The sequence below is a fragment of the Sminthopsis crassicaudata genome, chromosome 2, assembly GCF_048593235.1.
Source record: "Sminthopsis crassicaudata isolate SCR6 chromosome 2, ASM4859323v1, whole genome shotgun sequence".
In the NCBI taxonomy this organism is placed as follows: Eukaryota; Metazoa; Chordata; class Mammalia; order Dasyuromorphia; family Dasyuridae; genus Sminthopsis; species Sminthopsis crassicaudata.
Genome location: NC_133618.1, coordinates 338,505,175 through 338,522,575, shown reverse-complemented (window position 1 = coordinate 338,522,575; position 17,401 = coordinate 338,505,175). Strand labels below are relative to the sequence as shown.

Sequence of the window (17,401 nt, the reverse complement as noted above, 5' to 3'; positions counted from 1 at the left end):
TCTTGATAGCTAAACCAGGAAGAGATAATGGATGGGGAGGAGGAGGGATAATGATTTAAAACTATTAAATAAGTTAATAAAGAAGCCACAACAATATATTAAAATGTACTTCCAAGAATATGGGGCTATTGTATATTGAAAAACTATAAACATAATAGATCATAGATGTTTATGAAAAAAGGAACAAAATAGATAAACCTTTGGTTAATTTGATTAGAAAAAAAAAAAGAAAACCAAATTAGCAGCATCAAAAATGAAAAGAGTGAACTTACCACCAATGAAGAAATTAAAGCAATAATTAGGAACTATTTTGTCCAACTATATGCCAACAAATTTGACAATCTAATAGCAATAGATGTATATTTACAAAAAACATAGACTACCCAGATTAACAAAAGATAAAATACTTTAAAAAACATTTAGAAAAAGAAATTGAAAAAACATCAATGAACTCCCTAAGAAAACATCTCCAGGGCCAGTTGGATTTACAAGTGAGAAAATCTCAGAAGTCACAAAGAATTGGAAATAACTAAAAAAGATTATACAACAACAATATGGTAGGCACTAAACTTATGGTGGAAAAACAATGAAAAAAATAAGTTCTTGCTCTCAGGGTGCAAATATTTTATCAGAGGAAACACAGGGGCATGATAGAATTAGCAGTGTGCAATAGCTGATTGTTAAATTTTCAGTATGAGCATTTAAACTTCAGAAATTATCAATCATTACAAATCAGGGCATGATTTATTGTTTTGTTGATTTTCTAAACTTAGGAATGTGTTGATAAAGGTTAAACTATGGGAAAAAACCCTATCTTTGTAGGCATTTTAAAACTGTATATTGCTTTGGAATTTTTTTCTGACTTTTTGCTTTATGAATTAAGTAATAGTAATCTTCTGTTTCAGCAGGCATTACTTTTTGCCAGCATTCAAATTTATTCCCCTAGGCCCTATATAATATTATAAAACTTTTTTTTTTTTTTTTTTTTTTTTTGCAATTTCTTTTTCAAACACACAAATAACATCTGATTTTGTGGTGAAGTTTCCTTGACTCAATTTTAAGGAGCTCTTCTTTTTAACATGGTCATTTTTTCACATACATATCCTTTATTTTCAGTATCCATACATCAGGCTGCCAGCAAGGAAACATGTGAACAGAACCACAGTCAATGCTCTCAGCATGCTTTTTGTACAGACTATTCCACTGGCTTCTGCTGCCACTGCCAATCCAAGTACTATGGAAATGGAAAGCATTGTTTGCTAGAAGGTAAAGAGATTCTGTTTCAGTTCTGCAAAGGTCTTTTGGGAACTACATATAGACAAATCATCTCAGAGGTAGGTTGGACTATTTATTGAGAACTTTTCCCTCACTTTCAAGTTAGCTGCAGAAGTCAATCAAGGAGGAAGTAGAGTTTTTTGCTCAAAAATTAGTTTTCTAAAATGATCAATGGAATTTATTTTTCTGCACATATTCTATCTCTCATTGCTATGGATACTGGAAGTAACTATTTTCCATCTTTTAGAAGCACCTCATCGAGTCAATGGGAAAGTGAATGGGCATCTCCATGTAGGACAGACTCCAGTGTCCTTCAGTGAGGTAGACCTGCATGCCTACATCGTAGGGAATGATGGGAGAGCCTATGTAGCCATCAGCCACATCCCTCATCTTGCAGCCCAGGCCCTGTTGCCCCTCACTCCAATAGGAGGTCTCTTTGGCTGGCTCTTTGCTTTAGAAAAACCAGGCTATGAGAATGGCTTCAGCATTACTGGTAAGTAATACAGTTCATTTCTAGAAGAGCACATGTTCAATTGAACTTTAGATTATTTGCTGTAGTCATGTCCCAGATTTTTAGTACAAAGTCTTGATGATGCCAAAGATGTTTTGTGTTCATTTAATCCAACAAACATTTACAAAAGCATATGTTAGGAACTATGTTAGGTTCTAGACACACAGATAAATAATATTGCTTTTAAAGAAGGAAGGAAGATAAAATTCATGCTCATAGAATATTATGATAATTACATAATTCAGATAAAAGTTTGGTAAATACTTTTGGCTTTCTGTGACTTTCCTCCACTAATCTAAAGCCTAATCATGATGTGGGTTTTCAAGGGCTGGATCAGTGGAATATAATTTCCATTTAAAAAGGATCACAATGTAGTGACAGACTGTATTTGTTGTCTGAGAACTATTATCCCAATTTAATAAAGGCTCATTACCATTATTCATTACTTTCTGTCTTATCAAGTCAAACTGCTTATGTTGAATCTTTATCCTTTCTTTTTAACCTCTTCTCAGCTTTTGACATTGTTGATCACGTTCTTCTCTCGGATACTCTCTCATCTCTAGAAGATTTTTGTGACACTGCTCTCTCCTGGTTTTCTTACACTTTCTATGTGGAATTTTCATCCATGTCATGACTAACTATGGATATTAGCTGGACCATGGTCCTCTTTTCCCACTCTACTGTTTCACTTGCTAATTACTTCAGCTCCCATAGAATCAATTATTGTCTGTATACAATGATCTTAGATCTATTTGCACATATAACTTCTATCCTGAACACTAGTCTCTCTTTACCAACTGCATATTGGATGTCTTCAATTGGATGACTCATAGACATGTTACACTCAGAATATTTTTCCCAAAAAAATCTTTTGAACATTGCTATTACTATTTTGGGTGCCACCATCCTCCCAGACACTCAGCTTTCTGCCACTATCTCACATCTCTTATTCTTCTCTGAAATTTCAACCCAATTCAGATCCTTATCACTTCACACCTGGACAATTTCAATAAATTACTGCTGGTGTGCCTGTCACAGATCTTACCCCACACTAGTCTATGCTCTGGTCAGCTTTCAGATTGATCTTCTTAAAGTCTGGTTGTGACCATAGCATCATGCCTTCCTCCTCTCCTCCAATCCAATAAACTCTAGTAACTCCTTATTAATTTCAGGACCAAACATAAAGTCTTGTTTGGTATTTACAAGCTTTCATAACTTTTCCTTCTCCTATCTTTTCAATCTTCTTACACCTTTCTTCTTTTACATACTATACGATCTAGTGATACTGGCCTGATTGCTATTCCTTCTGACAAAAACATTCCATTTTCTCATTCTAAGCATTTTCTCTGACTGACTCCCCATTTTTGAATGCTCTGTCTCCTCAATGTACTTCTTAGCTTATTGTAAAGAACCACACCTGAGTGTTATGGGGACAGGTCAATTCTCTGAAATCCCTCATAACTGCGAATTGGGAATGAAATAAATCAAAAGCAAGAGGGAAGAGGAGAGAATGCAATGCCTCTCAGTCTCCTTGTATCCTTATTATCCTCTTACATGAAGGGATCCATCTGCTCGTCAGAATTAGATTCCCAGCAGTTACTAATAGGTGGCTCCTGTAACAAATGGCACCCGAACAAGGACACAAGAAGCATAAAAAACAAAGAAGCAGCAGTACCTGAGAGCTATTCCTGAGTAGGATCCTCCCAGGAGAGTTCCTTCAGTAACCCTGGGGGAAGGAAAGGGAGAAGAGACCCAGTAAGACTTTTTCAGTCGGGGTAATTAAATGGGCCAACACATCAAATGGCTGAGCCAGGAGACTGATGAGAGACTTATAAAAATATCTGCTCTGACTACAATCTTCTTTTCCATTTGTCAGAAAGTTTGCCTCCATAACATCTCACAAGATTCAACACCTGTATGTCATATTAGCTGGTAGGGTGGGCCCAGAAGATAAAAAGGGGCTTGGCCTCTGAGGCAGGTTCCTTGAGGTAGTGAGGGGGGGTGTTAGATCTCCTCCTGGGCCACAGCGCTAACTCCAGCAGTCTCCCTTCTGTAGTTCCATCTATGTACTAAGTGAGCTGAGCACAAGGTAATCCTAGAAGAGAAGAAGCATAAATAGACAGTTTTGAGCAGAACTCATGTTCTTGCTTCCTGTTACCCCCACTGAGAGAATGACTGAATAAAAGACAGACTGTTCACACCTCCTAATCACTCATCTTCAAGTGTTTATCCACTTTGGGATATTCCCAAAGACTTGTATGTAAGACCCTGACTTAGAATAGTGTTCCCTGACAGTCTGGTGTAAGTGGTAACCCAAGTGTGGGGTTGAGGATACAGGGACCTCATGAGCTGGCTGGACTGACCATGAGAAGGGAGACAAGATCTCGAGACTGATAGTCAGTCCAGGAAGGAAGATGGGACATGTGAAGGTCCGGGCTAGTTCCTTTGAAGGGCTCAGAATAAGTCCTTGTCAGGATAAGCAAAAGTCCTTGCCCCGTGTTGGGCACCAAATTGTAAAGTTCTGATTGTCTCTCAGTTGTAATCCTTCTCTGGGAGGAGGTTTCTTTTCTCTGTGAATCTTTTTCTCTGTCCTCTTCACTTGCGAATCCATGGGACGTCTTCTCCTTGATTCAATCCAGAACTGACTTTCCAGACTCTAACTTCTTTTATCCTCCCAGAAAATGGGAGTGGAATAACTCAGGGGCTTGTGGGAGAAATACTTCAATCAATGAACTTGCTCCTCTTAAACATGTAAGCTCCTCCCCAGAAGTTCAAAGGGGTAAAACTCCCCTTAAAGGCCGGAACTAGAGAATTGTTAAGTACTGACTTAGCACTTAGTAAGAACCTAATATCTCATTATCTCATTAGCACTTAGTAAGAACCTAATAGGTACAGTTTTTTGTTACAGGTCTTTGTTAAGGATTGGAAGGTACTTGAGGAAAGAAGTTTAGGTTTTGGAGATTCCTAGACAGAGGTGCTAAGGAGAACACTCAGTTTTATTAATAAAAAAGGGGGAGTTGTTAGAGGCAATGAGGCATTGATTGCTCTCTCTCAGATATGCCATGTAGCCTATAAAGGACCATGCCTAAGTCTGAAGGAGCAGGATGATTCTCCAGAAGCCCCCCACAGCTGTGAATTATAACACACTTTAAGGAATTATAAAGCAGCTTTTACTGGCTCAGATGTTGCTTATGAATTGGAAATGAAATTGGAGGCAAGAGAGAAGAGGAAAGAGGTCAGAGAATACAACTGCCTCTCAGTCTCCTTGCATCCTTATCATCCTTTCACATGAAGGGATCTATCTATTCTGCTGGTCAGAATTAGATCCTTAGCAGTTACTAACTAGTATGTTGTTCCCATAACAAAACCCCATCTCCAGTGTTCAAAGAACTTGAACTTTCTCTCTATAATGACTTGCTGTGACTTTTCCTTAAATTTTCTAATTAGGATTTGGTCTAGAGCATTTTCTAGATCTCATTGGATGATTTTTTTGGGGGTAGGAGTTGGGAGGTCACTCAATATAGCTCTGCTTTGTGTTTATTTAACAATAATGCTTTTTGTTTCTCTTCTTCAACTTTGTCTTTCATTTTTATATATTGTATTCATATTCAGTTCTCCCTTCTTTGGAAAGAGTTGCCACCATGGATTCAAATTTTTCTATTTTGCAAATTACTTCTGTTGTTGTAGGGTCCTTTTTTTTTTTTTTTTCTCCTGAACAATTAAGAAACATTCTGCTGTAGTTCTATGCTCATTTGGTAATCCACAGAGCCCTCTGCCTCATTAGTGTTGATGCATCTTTTTTTGTTTGTTTGTTTGTTTGTTTACAATATTTATTCAATTCATTTGGAGTTTCACCTCATTTCACCACATCAACCTATTATTTCAAATCATGGAGGTCATTTCCCCTTTTATTATTACTATCTACCCTGTAGATTCATCTGTTGTGCTCATTATTACTCCTGAAATATTTCACAATTTCAGTCTATTTTTCCCTTTGATGGTAGTTTCTGGGAGTCTGGATCTCAAAACTATTTCAGTCTCTATATTGGGACATTAATTTTTTTGCTGGGGGAAGAAGGAGTACAGAACTGGTTTCAGCTGACTGCCACTTCTATTTCCCTTGAGCCTGGTTGGAGGCACATACATATAATGGTACTCTGTCCCAAATAATTCTGTCCTTTAGGAGTTTTATTCTTGTTGTTGAATATTGGTTTAGTAAAGCAAAATAACAAAACAGATGGAGTATAAAAACTTTCTTATGCTTCCACACCATCAACACTGGTGGAAGATGGGGAAGATTTGATTCTTGTTGCTTGCTACTACAATAATAATTCCATAGTAATGGGGGTGGAGTGATATTGGAGTGGACTAGCAGAGACTGTGGTAGCAGCAAGAGAATTATTAAATGGATGCCAGAGCACAAGCCCAGTGAATCCCATTGTACTACCCTGGCAGATTATTGAGCTAATGGGAGAAAGAGGGTTGAATGAGTATATTAGATAATAGGGATAAACCTTTCTATTAAATCATCAATTTGTTACTTCACTAGAGTTTTTGGTGTCTTAATCTATAGAGACAGTTGCAAATAGTTTATGTCATAAGCACAGTTATTATTTTGGAATTTGAGAGATAATGAGGATCAGAAAAAATGTCTAGTCCTCCATCTAAGTCTCTCATGAGTCAGCTATTAGCTATTACCCTAATACTTTCTTTTTTAAATGTATTTCTTTTTTTTTTTTATTTACAAAGCATATGCATGGGTAATTTTTCCAACATTGACCCTTGCAAAACATTTTGTTCCAAATTTTCCCCTTCTTCCCCCCACCTCCTCCCCTAGCTGGCAGGTAAGGTAGTCCAAAACATGTTAAATATTTTGAAATACATGTTAAATCCAATTATATGTATACATATTTCTACAGTTATCTTGCTGCACAAGAAAAATCAGATCAAGAAGAAAGGAAAAGAAAAACTGACAAAGAAAACAAAATTCAAGCAACAGAGAGAGTGAGAATGCTATGTTGTATTCTACACTCTGTTCCCACTGTTCTCTCTCTGGGTGTAGATGGCTCTCTTCATCACTGAACAAGCTGAACTGGTTTGAATCCTTTCATTGTTAAAGAGAGCCATGTCCAACAGAATTGATTATCATATTAGTCTTGTTGTTGCCAGTATAATGATCTCCTGGTTCTGCTCATTTTACTCTGCATCAGTTCATGTAAGTCTCTCCAGGCCTTTCTGAAATCATCCTGTTGGTCATTTCTTACAGAACAATAATATTCCATAATATTCACATACCACAATTTATTCAGCCATTCCCCAATTGATGAGCATCCACTCAGTTTCCAGTTTCTTGCCGCTACAAAGAGGGCTCCCACAAACATTTTTGCACATGACACTAATGCTTTTTTGGTTTTATATATAATTTTCCATTTCCTCGTAGTTATTTACATGTGCATGCATTGTTTCCCTTAGAAAATGAAAGCTCCTCGATGGTAGGAGGCTACTTTTGGGAGAGGATTTGTATATCTAACAGCAATCATAGTGCTTGACATGTAGGGACTTAATAAATGCTTGTTGAATCGTTGGTCACTAGAAAGTTGACCAATTCAGGTAGGAGCTATAATCTCTGTCAATGAAAGGACTGACTTACTTGCCTCTCCCCCCTATTATCTTTGAAACAAGGAGCCATAAAAATTTCCTTCAGTCATATCCTTATAAAATCCCTATTTCCGTTTATTTTTAATTATATATTCAACCCTTATTAATTTGTTTTCTCTTTTTAGTATTTTTCCCAAATTCGCAAAAACAGCTTCTAAGTTTTACTTTTTACATTATTGAGTTCCAAATTATTTCCCATCATCTCTCACTTTAAGAAGGTAGGCAATTGGATAAAGGTTATATACTTGTGCAGTCATGCCAAATATATTTATTTTTTGTGTTTTTTTTTTTTCCCTGAGGCTGGGGTTAAGTAACTTGCCCAGGGTCACACAGCTAGGAAATGTTACATGTCTGAGATCAGATTTGAACTCGGGTCCTCCTGAATTCAAGGTTGATGCCCTATCCACTGCGCCATCTAGCTGCCCCAAACATATTTCCATGTTGTTATTGTTGTTCTTCATTTTTGAAAAGGACCAAAGATATCATGAGGTGATGTCTTTATTTGTATGTGATTTAATTTAATTTAAATTTGATTTGCATGTGATTTGCATTGGATTTAAGTGAGATAAAGTTGCTCAGAATCTTCAATTTCACTCTTTTCCAGTGACCAGACAGAAATCAAGGCTACTGATTTTAACTTGGGACACAGTAGGTGATTTTAGTGTTATATCAATATGACCAAGCCCTAAGTGCTTTACAATATCTGCTTCATACACCTTCATAGCTATTGGATCAAATTGTTCTTATCTACCCATTCTACTTGAAGTTTTCACATGCCTGAGGTAGCTAGCTATTTTCTTAATGCACAATGGTTTTGAGGTCTGTCAGTTACCTTCAAATTGGTCTAGTCTTTCTTCAGAGATGGCTTACCAGGGTGTGTCTGCTGCATATGCAATGGAGCCACAGGCTGGTTAAATGCCAAAATTAAGACACCAAAGGTAGATGAACATATGGCCTTGAAAAAAACTTAGCAATGCCTCACACCAGAGATTCTAGTCCTCCTTAAACAGCCCTATTTCCATGCTATGAAAGAAAACACAGACCAAAAAAAAAAAAAAAAAAAAAAAAAAAAAAAAAAAAAGGTCCATTGCATTCAGATTCCATCAGTTTTTTCCTTTGGAAGTGGATAGCATTTTTCATCATAAGTTCTTCACAATTATCTTGTATTTTTATATGATTGAGAATATCTTAGTCATTCATGGTTGGTCATTGTATAATATTACTGTTACTGTGTATGGTGTTCTTCTGATTCTGCTCATTTCTATTCATGTAAGTCTTTCCAGGTTTTTCTGAAAGCATCCTGCTCATCATTTCTTACAGTATAATTAACACTCCATTATAATTACATGCCACATATAACTTTTTCAGCAATTCCTCAATTTCCCATCCTTTCAATTTCCAATACTTTTCCACTACAAAAAGAGTTACTCTAAGTATCTGTGTACATATAGATCTTTTTTTTTTTTTTAATCTCTTTGGGATAGATTTAGTAATACTGGGGCTAAGGATATGCACAGGTTTTAATTTTTAAAATATACTAATTTAAAACTTAAATACAAAATAGAAAAAATTGTCCTGTGCACAGCAGACCATAGGAGATTTCAAATATGAAACAATAAATTTTGATTTCAAGAAGGCTATATAATAAATACTACACACTGGGTTGAGAGCTGCCCATCTTTGTTTCCTTGCAGATTCTTTTTTTCTCTGCTGTGTATTTTTTACTTTACTCTTTTTTTTTCTCCTTTCCTCCTCTATCTTCCCCCCAAGAAGGCTATAATTAAGCATGGATATATTCATACATTAATGGATATATTTATACATACATAGATATGCACATATATACACATAAACATCTATAATAATAGAAATGTATACATATATATGTGTGTGTGTATGTATAAAGCTGTATTACATTGTCCTATTTCTTTGAAGGTGAACAGCATTATCCTTCATAAGTTCAAGCCTTTCCATATTTTTAAAATCCACCAACAAATCATCTAAATCTATCATAACAATATTCCAACCAAATGTCAAATGATTTTAAATAGTCTAAAACAATATTTATTAGTATAGCTGATATATGGTGTAGTTTCCCTATTTTTCTCTTTTGATTAAACCTATTTTAGTTTTAACTTTGATACTATCTCTGCTTTTTTTCTCTAATAAATTCTATTCCTGTTAATTATTATTATGTTTTTTATACCTTTTACTTTCTATTACTGCTGACTCATCTGTTTTACTTCTACCCACTGTGCTTTGCTATTAGCCTAACTCCCTTCAAGGATCTCTTCCTTATATTCTTCTTCCATCCTTTCCCTCCTTCTACATATCTTATTTCATTCATGTTAATCTACACACCCTCTGTGCTCCAACCCTTATCCTAGTACCTTCCCCTTTATTGCTTTATAAATTTAGAAAACTTTTATATCTATCTACACATATGTGTGTGTGTGTGTGTGTGTATGTATGTATGTGTGTATGTATTGTTTCCTCTTTAGTCCATTTCCAATGAGAGTAAGATTCCAGAACTACCAGCCTATCTTTCCTATTTAATTCCTATGTCACTTCTTCCTCTTTTTACCTTTTCCTACATAGTTTTTCTTTTTAGAATCGCATAATACTCAGTTCTATTCCAGTCTTTCTTTCAACCTACCCAGTTATAAATAACAATCTTAGAATGTGGTTTATATTTCCATATATAAAATGTAAACAATTTTTCCTTATTGATTCCTTGTAATTAGTCTTTGATGTTTATTTTATATTTCTCTTGGATCTTATATGTTAAAGTTTTTATTAAGTTCAGGTCTTTTTGCCACAAAATCCTCGATGTCTGACAGTTAGTTGAACATTCTTTTTTTTCATTTAAATTATGCTTAACATTGCTGGGTAAAATATTTTGTCTACTAGTCTAGTTCTTTTGTTCTTCGATATATAGTGTTCCGATGTAGTTGCTTGCTAGGTCTTTTGTGATTCTAATTGTGACTGCTGTATTTGAATTGTTTTGGGTTTTTTTTTCCTTGTTGCTCTTAAAATTTTTTCTTTTACCTGGAGATTTCAGATTTGGGCTATGATTTCTTGTAGGTTTTCTTTGTAGGATAGCTCTTTTAGGGAATTTTAGGTAGATTTTTTTTCCTACTTCTACTTTCCCCTCATGTTCTAACACTTCCAGTTAATTTTCTTTGTTTCCTATATTATTATATCAATATTCTTTTTTTTTTTATCATAGCTTTCAGGCAGCCTCCTTATTTCATGTTTTTCTTCTTTATCTGTTCTTTATCTAGATCAATTGTTTTTCTTATGAGATGCATTACATTCTCTTCAATTTTTTCATTCTTTATATTTTGTTTTATTATTTGTTATTCTTTTATAACTTTACTGGTTTCTCCTTGTCCAATTCTAGTTTTCAATGAGTCATTTTCTTCTTTAAGATTCTGGATCTACTTTTCTAATTGGTTGCCTTTCTTTTTATACTATTGCTTTTCTTGGATTTTTTTTTCTCAGTCTCTCTGATTTCATTTTTAAAGTCTTTTTTGTGTTCTTCTATGAATTCTTTTGGGCAGGTGACCTTTTAATATTACTCTTAAACATAGAAAAGGCTTTTTTTTTTTTTTTTTTTTTTTTTGATTCAGTATCTTCCTCTGAAGATGAACCCTGGTGTTTTCAATTTCCTTAGCCACTTTCTATTCTGGATTCTTTCTCATTTGCCTACTTTTTTTTTTTTCCTAGTCCTAGGGTATAAGGGATGGTGTCTCTGGCCTCAGGTCCTCCCTCTAGCCTGGAACTCAAAACCAAGAACTCCACCCTCCTGTAAGTGCCATAGACAGCGGTGGATTTTTCAGGTCGTCCCAGAAGAACTACTGTTCTGTTCCAATTCTTTCTTTGTTTTTACCACCCTATATATATTTTTATTTCATTTGTGTGAGAAATCTGAAGAGCTTGGAATTTCCTGATCTACTCCATCATCTCCCCAGACTCAAATTGCTTTCCAGAATGGTTAGATCAGTTCACAATGCCACCAACAGTAAATTAGTGGTTCAATTTTCCAACATCCCTACTAACATTTCTTATTTTCTTTCATATTAGCCAATCTGATAGGTATGAGGTGGTAGTTCGTAGTTGTTTTAATTTGCATTTCTCTTGTCAATAATCATTTAAAACATTTATATAGTTATAGATAGGTTTGGTTTCTTCATCTAAAAGCTGCCTGTTTATTTTTTTGGCCATTTACCAATAAGGAAATTACATTTTTATACATTTGACTATATATATATATATATATACATATATATGTGTATATATATGTATACATATATATATATACACTCTTATATATTTGAGAAATAAAGCCTTTATCAGAGACAATTGATGTAAAAAAATTTCCCCCCAGTTTCCTGTTTTCTTTCTAATCTTGTCTGTATTAGTTTTGTTTCAGCAAAACCTTTTAAATTTAATGTGATCAAAACTATCCATTTTACATTTTATAATACTCTCTATTTCTTGCTTAATCATAAATTCTTCTTTTCTTAAAAGAGATTCCAGGTAAATTATCACTTGCTTCCTAATTTGCTTACAGTATCACTGTTTATGTCTAAAACATGAACCCATTTTGACCTTATCTTGTTATATGTTGGTCTATGCCTAGTTTCTGCTGTACTGTTTTCCAGTTTGTCCAACAATTTTTGTCAAATATTGAGTTCTTATCCCAGAAGCTGGAGTCTTTGGACATATCAAACAGTAGACTACTATAGTTATTGATTATAGTGTCTTGGGTAACTAACTTATTCCACTTATCCACCATCTATTTCTTAGCCAAGTTTTTATGGCTGCTGCTTTATAATATAGTTTCAGGTCTAGTATGGCCAAATCACTTTCCTTTTGCATTTTTTTCATTACTTGCCAGATGAATTTTGTTATTTTTCTTCTTGCTTTATAAAATAAAATTTTTGGCAGCTCAATTGGTATGGCACTGAATAACTAAGTTTGATTTAGTTAAAAGTGTCATTTTAATTATATTCTGCTCATAATTCCTTATAGCACAATAGTATTCAATCAAAATCATATGTAACTATTTGTTCATCCATTCCACAACTGATGGACATTTTGGCTCTTTTTGAGGTAGCAAACAATGAGAACATGGTGGGGGGGTAGTGCTCACAATTATAGAATCATCTAACAACAATATAAAAGTTTTGGAATATTATGCCAAACTCTTCTCAGAGTATTTACTAGCCATCATTATACTTGAAGAAATATGATATTCATTTAGTCAGAGAGATATGAAGACTTCAGAATGGAAAGTTCAAAAAAATATATTTTTTGCATGTGGCCATGTAGAAATTTGTTTTGACTAGATGTTTGAAATGGGTTTTGTTTCTCTTGTGTTCTTATTTGAGGGAGGTGTCTGGAGTAGGAGGATAAGAATTGGATTCTGGCTAATGAAAACAAAATATTTTAATGAAATATTAGTCTTTGATTCTATAAATTCCAAATAAATTATTATGTTTAAAACTTGTTACCTTCATATATAAGCAATAGTTTGTTTTCCAAATAGAATATTTCTTTTGTAGGAAAAACTCAGTGGAATATATTTTCTTTTCCTTTTTGATCTTCAAATTCTTCCAAAATATAAATTTTATTCAGTTGTGTTTCATTCATTGTTTTGACTGCATTTGGGGTTTTCTTGGCAAAGATACAGGAATGACTTGGCACTTCCTTCTCCAGCTCCTTTTATAGATGAAGAAAGTCAAGTTACTTACCCCTGCATCACAGAACTGGTGTCTGAGGCCAGATATCAGCTATGATAAATTTAGCCATTCTTAGGCAAGTAATCCAAGACAATTCTAATACAATTGGGATGGAAAATGCCATCCCCATTCAGAAAAAGAGCTGGAGGCTTAATGCAAATCAAAGCATACTCTTTTTACTTTGTTGTTGCTTTTTTCCCCCTTTATCATGATTTCTCCCACTTTTTTTTTCTTTCTCAACATGACTAATATGGAAATATGTTTTTTAAAAAAAGAAAAGAAATGAAATGATGAGCAGGATGCTCCCAGAAAAACTTGGAAAGACTTACATGAACTGATACAAAGTGAAATGAGCAGAATCAGGAAAACATTGTATACAGTAACAGCAATATTGTGTGATAATCAACAGGGAATAACTTAGTTGTTCGCAGCAATACAAAAGTCACATAGTTCTGAAGGACTTATAATGAAAAATCTCCAGAAATATAACTGATTAGGTCTGAGTATATATTGAATCATTCTTTTAAAAAAATATTTCTCTTCGTGTTTTTTTCTTTGGGTTTTTTCTTTTTCAACATGACTACAAATCATGGAAATATGTTTTGCATGCCTACACATACATAACCTATGTCAAAATGTTTGTCTTCTCATGGTAAGGAAGACAAAAAGAAGTGAGAGAATTTGGAACTCAAAAAATTTTAAAATAAATTTTAAAAATTGTTTTTACTTGTAATTGAGGGGAGAATAAAAAATTGTAATTGAGTCACAACTTATTGTGACTTTTTCTAGATTTCTCTATCAGGATTTGATTTGGTGCATTTTCTAGATCTTTTTGGAGAAGTTTTATGGAGGGGAGTTTTCTATACTGCTTATCATTTCTTCATTCTGACACCTCTAACAACTGATGCTTACTGATTATGGTTTTTTGATAATCTTAGTTATTTCTGAAATGTAAAAGAAATGAAAAGGAGAAAGAACTGAACAAGACTTATTTCTTTTTCTCTCTTTTACTGTCTTGTTTTTCTTCTGTTAAAAGGTGCTACTTTCAGTAATCAGATGGACATCACCTTCTATCCAGGAGAAGAGAAAGTTCATATTATTCATACTGCTGAAGGACTTGATTCAGAAAACTATCTAAGTGTTAAGACAGATATTCGAGGCAAGGTGCCTTTCATTCCAGCAAATTTTACAGCATATATTGCACCATACAAGGAGATTTACCACTACTCTAATTTGGGTATATATAACTTTTTTTCAATTATTCTATATTTCCTACATATCAAATAAAATCTTAGATACTATTCTTCATGAACAATAATGCTCTCTATATGATAGCCTCTGATTTTAAATAAAAAATATACTTAACTTTATATTTCTTTGGGCTTTGGAATATAAGGATAATGGAAGTTCAGAGCTAATAAAGTTTGTTTTAAGCTAATGACTACAATCTTCACTAAAGTTTTGATCAGACCTGTAATAGATAGCCCTATTTACATTTACTCCTGGCATGTAAAGAAGATTAACTTCACCCTGAGAGAATGTAGAGATAGAAGGCATGAATCAATCTCTAGCTGATTAACCCTTATACCATATAAGAATAACTAAAGGACAGAATAATCATGAATTGTCTCTTCTGGGGGAGGTTCTTATCAAAATACTATTCAAACAAAAAATAATAATTTTTCTTTTTTTCATTACTTATTCAGACTTGCTTTAATTTCTATAATGCTGGGAGAAATATTGCTCTCAAAATAGTATACTTTGTTTTCTTTTATATTTCAAAATGTTCAGTATGCTGATTTGGTGCAATTTCTGTATCCTATATATTGTTTGCAGGTTTCCTAATTAACCACATGTTTTAAGAATTAGAACATCTTGTACCAAATTAGAACAGCTACATTTATTTATTTATTTATCTATTTATTTATTTATTTATTTATTTTTGCTGAGGCAATTGGGGGTAAGTGACTTGCCTATGGTCACACAGGTAGGAAGTGTTAAGTGTCTGTGTTCAGATTTGAACTAAGGTCCTCCTGACTTCAGGGCTGGTGGTCTAGAACATCTATTTTTAAAAGAATGCTTTTCATTTCACAATTTAACATTTCCTTTGCAGCTGTGACTTCTACAACCTCCAGAGAATATTATCTTTCATTTGGTGAAATCAATCAAACATTCTCTTATCATGTACACCAGAATATTACTTACCAGGATTGTAAACATATTCCTAACCCTAGGCTTGTTCCTACAACTCAACAGCTAAATGTGGATCGAATTTTTGCCTTTTATAATGAGGAAGAAAACGTGCTTAGATATGCTATGACCAATCAGATTGGCCCCAAGGAAGGTAAGAAAATCATTTTATTGGCAAAGGTTATATTTTAATCTTTATTCATTTATCTGATCTCAAAAGTTCTTTCAGAAAATATTTTCTGATTCTTTTCTTCCAATTTCTAAGAAATAATTTCTAAAATTTGGATAGTGTAATGAAAATTTTATTTATATTTTTCAGAAGACCAAGTAAAAATCTTAAATAGCTCAGTCTCAGAAAAGTAAACAGATCTAGCCATAAAGAAAAAAAAAACCAAGGGGGGAAAAAGCCTCCTGACTTTAATGCATTCATATGCTCTTTTAAAAAGCCATTAGTATCCATTCTTTATAAGTTATTTTTTAAAACTGAGAAAGTATTCTATTGTAATCTTTTCATGAAAAAACTGTAGTCCTAATATTAGGATAGATGTACAGATACTAAGAATAAACATTAACTTAAATATTTTAAACAAAATCCTGTAAGATTGAAGTGATTTTTCTTGAGAATCACTCATTATGGTCAAATGAGATTCATTCTAATAATACAAAGATAGTTCAACATTAGGAAAACCATCAAAAGAATTAATTACATTAAAAAAAAAACATCTAAAAGCACATGATCATCTCAATAACAGAAAAAGCTTTTGAGAAGTCATAATAATTTTATAGTTAAAAAAAGCAGAAAACAAAAACAAACAAAAAACTATACAAGTAGATATACCGGGGTCTTTTTAATATTATAAAACAATCTATCTAATACTAAAAGTAAACATCATATGTGATAGACATACTCTAACAAGTTTCCCAATAAAGACAGGAATGAAGCAGCCTTCACGTTATTATTTTGTATGGTTCTTGTCATGCTAGTAACCTCAGCAAAAAAAAAGACAACAAAATTAAAAGCATAAAGTAAAGAAGAAATAAAACTATCCTTGTTTGCTGGTGATAAATATAATAATTTACTTGGAAAAATCCAAGGGATTCAACAAAAATACTAATTGAGACCATAGATTTAGCAAAATTACAAGCTACAAAATAATTCCTCAACATTACTACAAAATAATAACAAAACACAAAAAGCAATAATAAAAAAAGAAATCCTTTTACTTTGCAAAATAAAGTATCTAGGTAGGGATCAAACTCCCAAAGAACACAAAAGACTTGTGTACATTCTATTATAATGTATTCCTTAAAAACTGGAGAAATATTCATTGATCATGGCTAGGCTGTGCCAACATAATAAAAAAATTACATTACCAAAATTAATTTACAATTTTAATGCTAGACCAATCAAATTGTCAAGAGCATACTTTATAGAACTTAATAAAATATTAAAAAAATTCATTTGGAAAAACAAAATCTAAAATATTCAGAGAAATGGTGAGAAAACATATCAATGAAAAGGGAATGGCACTTCTAGACCTCAAACTATATTATAAAGGAGCAGTTACCAAAAAAAAAAAATCCCTCATATTAGTTATAGAATAGAGATAGATCAGATAGAGCAAATTAGAGAAGAGAGATTCAAAAACAATAAAACTCAATAACCCAGCATTTAGTAAAGGGCAAAACATAAATAACTGAGGGAGAAATTTATTTTAAAAATTTTTTGGGGAGAACTAGAATGCAGTCTGGGAAAAAGTAAGGTTAAATTAATAACTTCCACCATATTTCACAATAGTTCTAAGTAGATATATGATCTTACTGTTAAAGATCATACTGTGCTTTTCACACAAATAAAAGACATATTATTAACCAAATATAATAAGATAAATAATAGAGGCATTATTATCTTCATTTTACACATAAGAAAACTATAAGGCCTAGAAATAAGTGACTTGCCCAATTTCACACCGAATATTATTGATATATTTAAAAGTAGAACTTAATCTTCTTGATTTTT

At 33.3% G+C, this 17,401-nt stretch overlaps 1 protein-coding gene across 1 annotated transcript in view; it reads left to right on the top strand.

The window, feature by feature from the left end:
- Nucleotides 1-17,401, top strand: part of NID2 (nidogen 2) — a 99,120-nt gene that overhangs the window by 30,033 nt on the left and 51,686 nt on the right. Inside the window, exons 5-8 of the mRNA XM_074290541.1 lie at nt 1,117-1,266; nt 1,523-1,768; nt 14,228-14,428; nt 15,305-15,535. Coding sequence (XP_074146642.1) covers nt 1,117-1,266; nt 1,523-1,768; nt 14,228-14,428; nt 15,305-15,535 — 828 coding nt within the window. The remainder of the gene's footprint in view (nt 1-1,116; nt 1,267-1,522; nt 1,769-14,227; nt 14,429-15,304; nt 15,536-17,401) is intronic.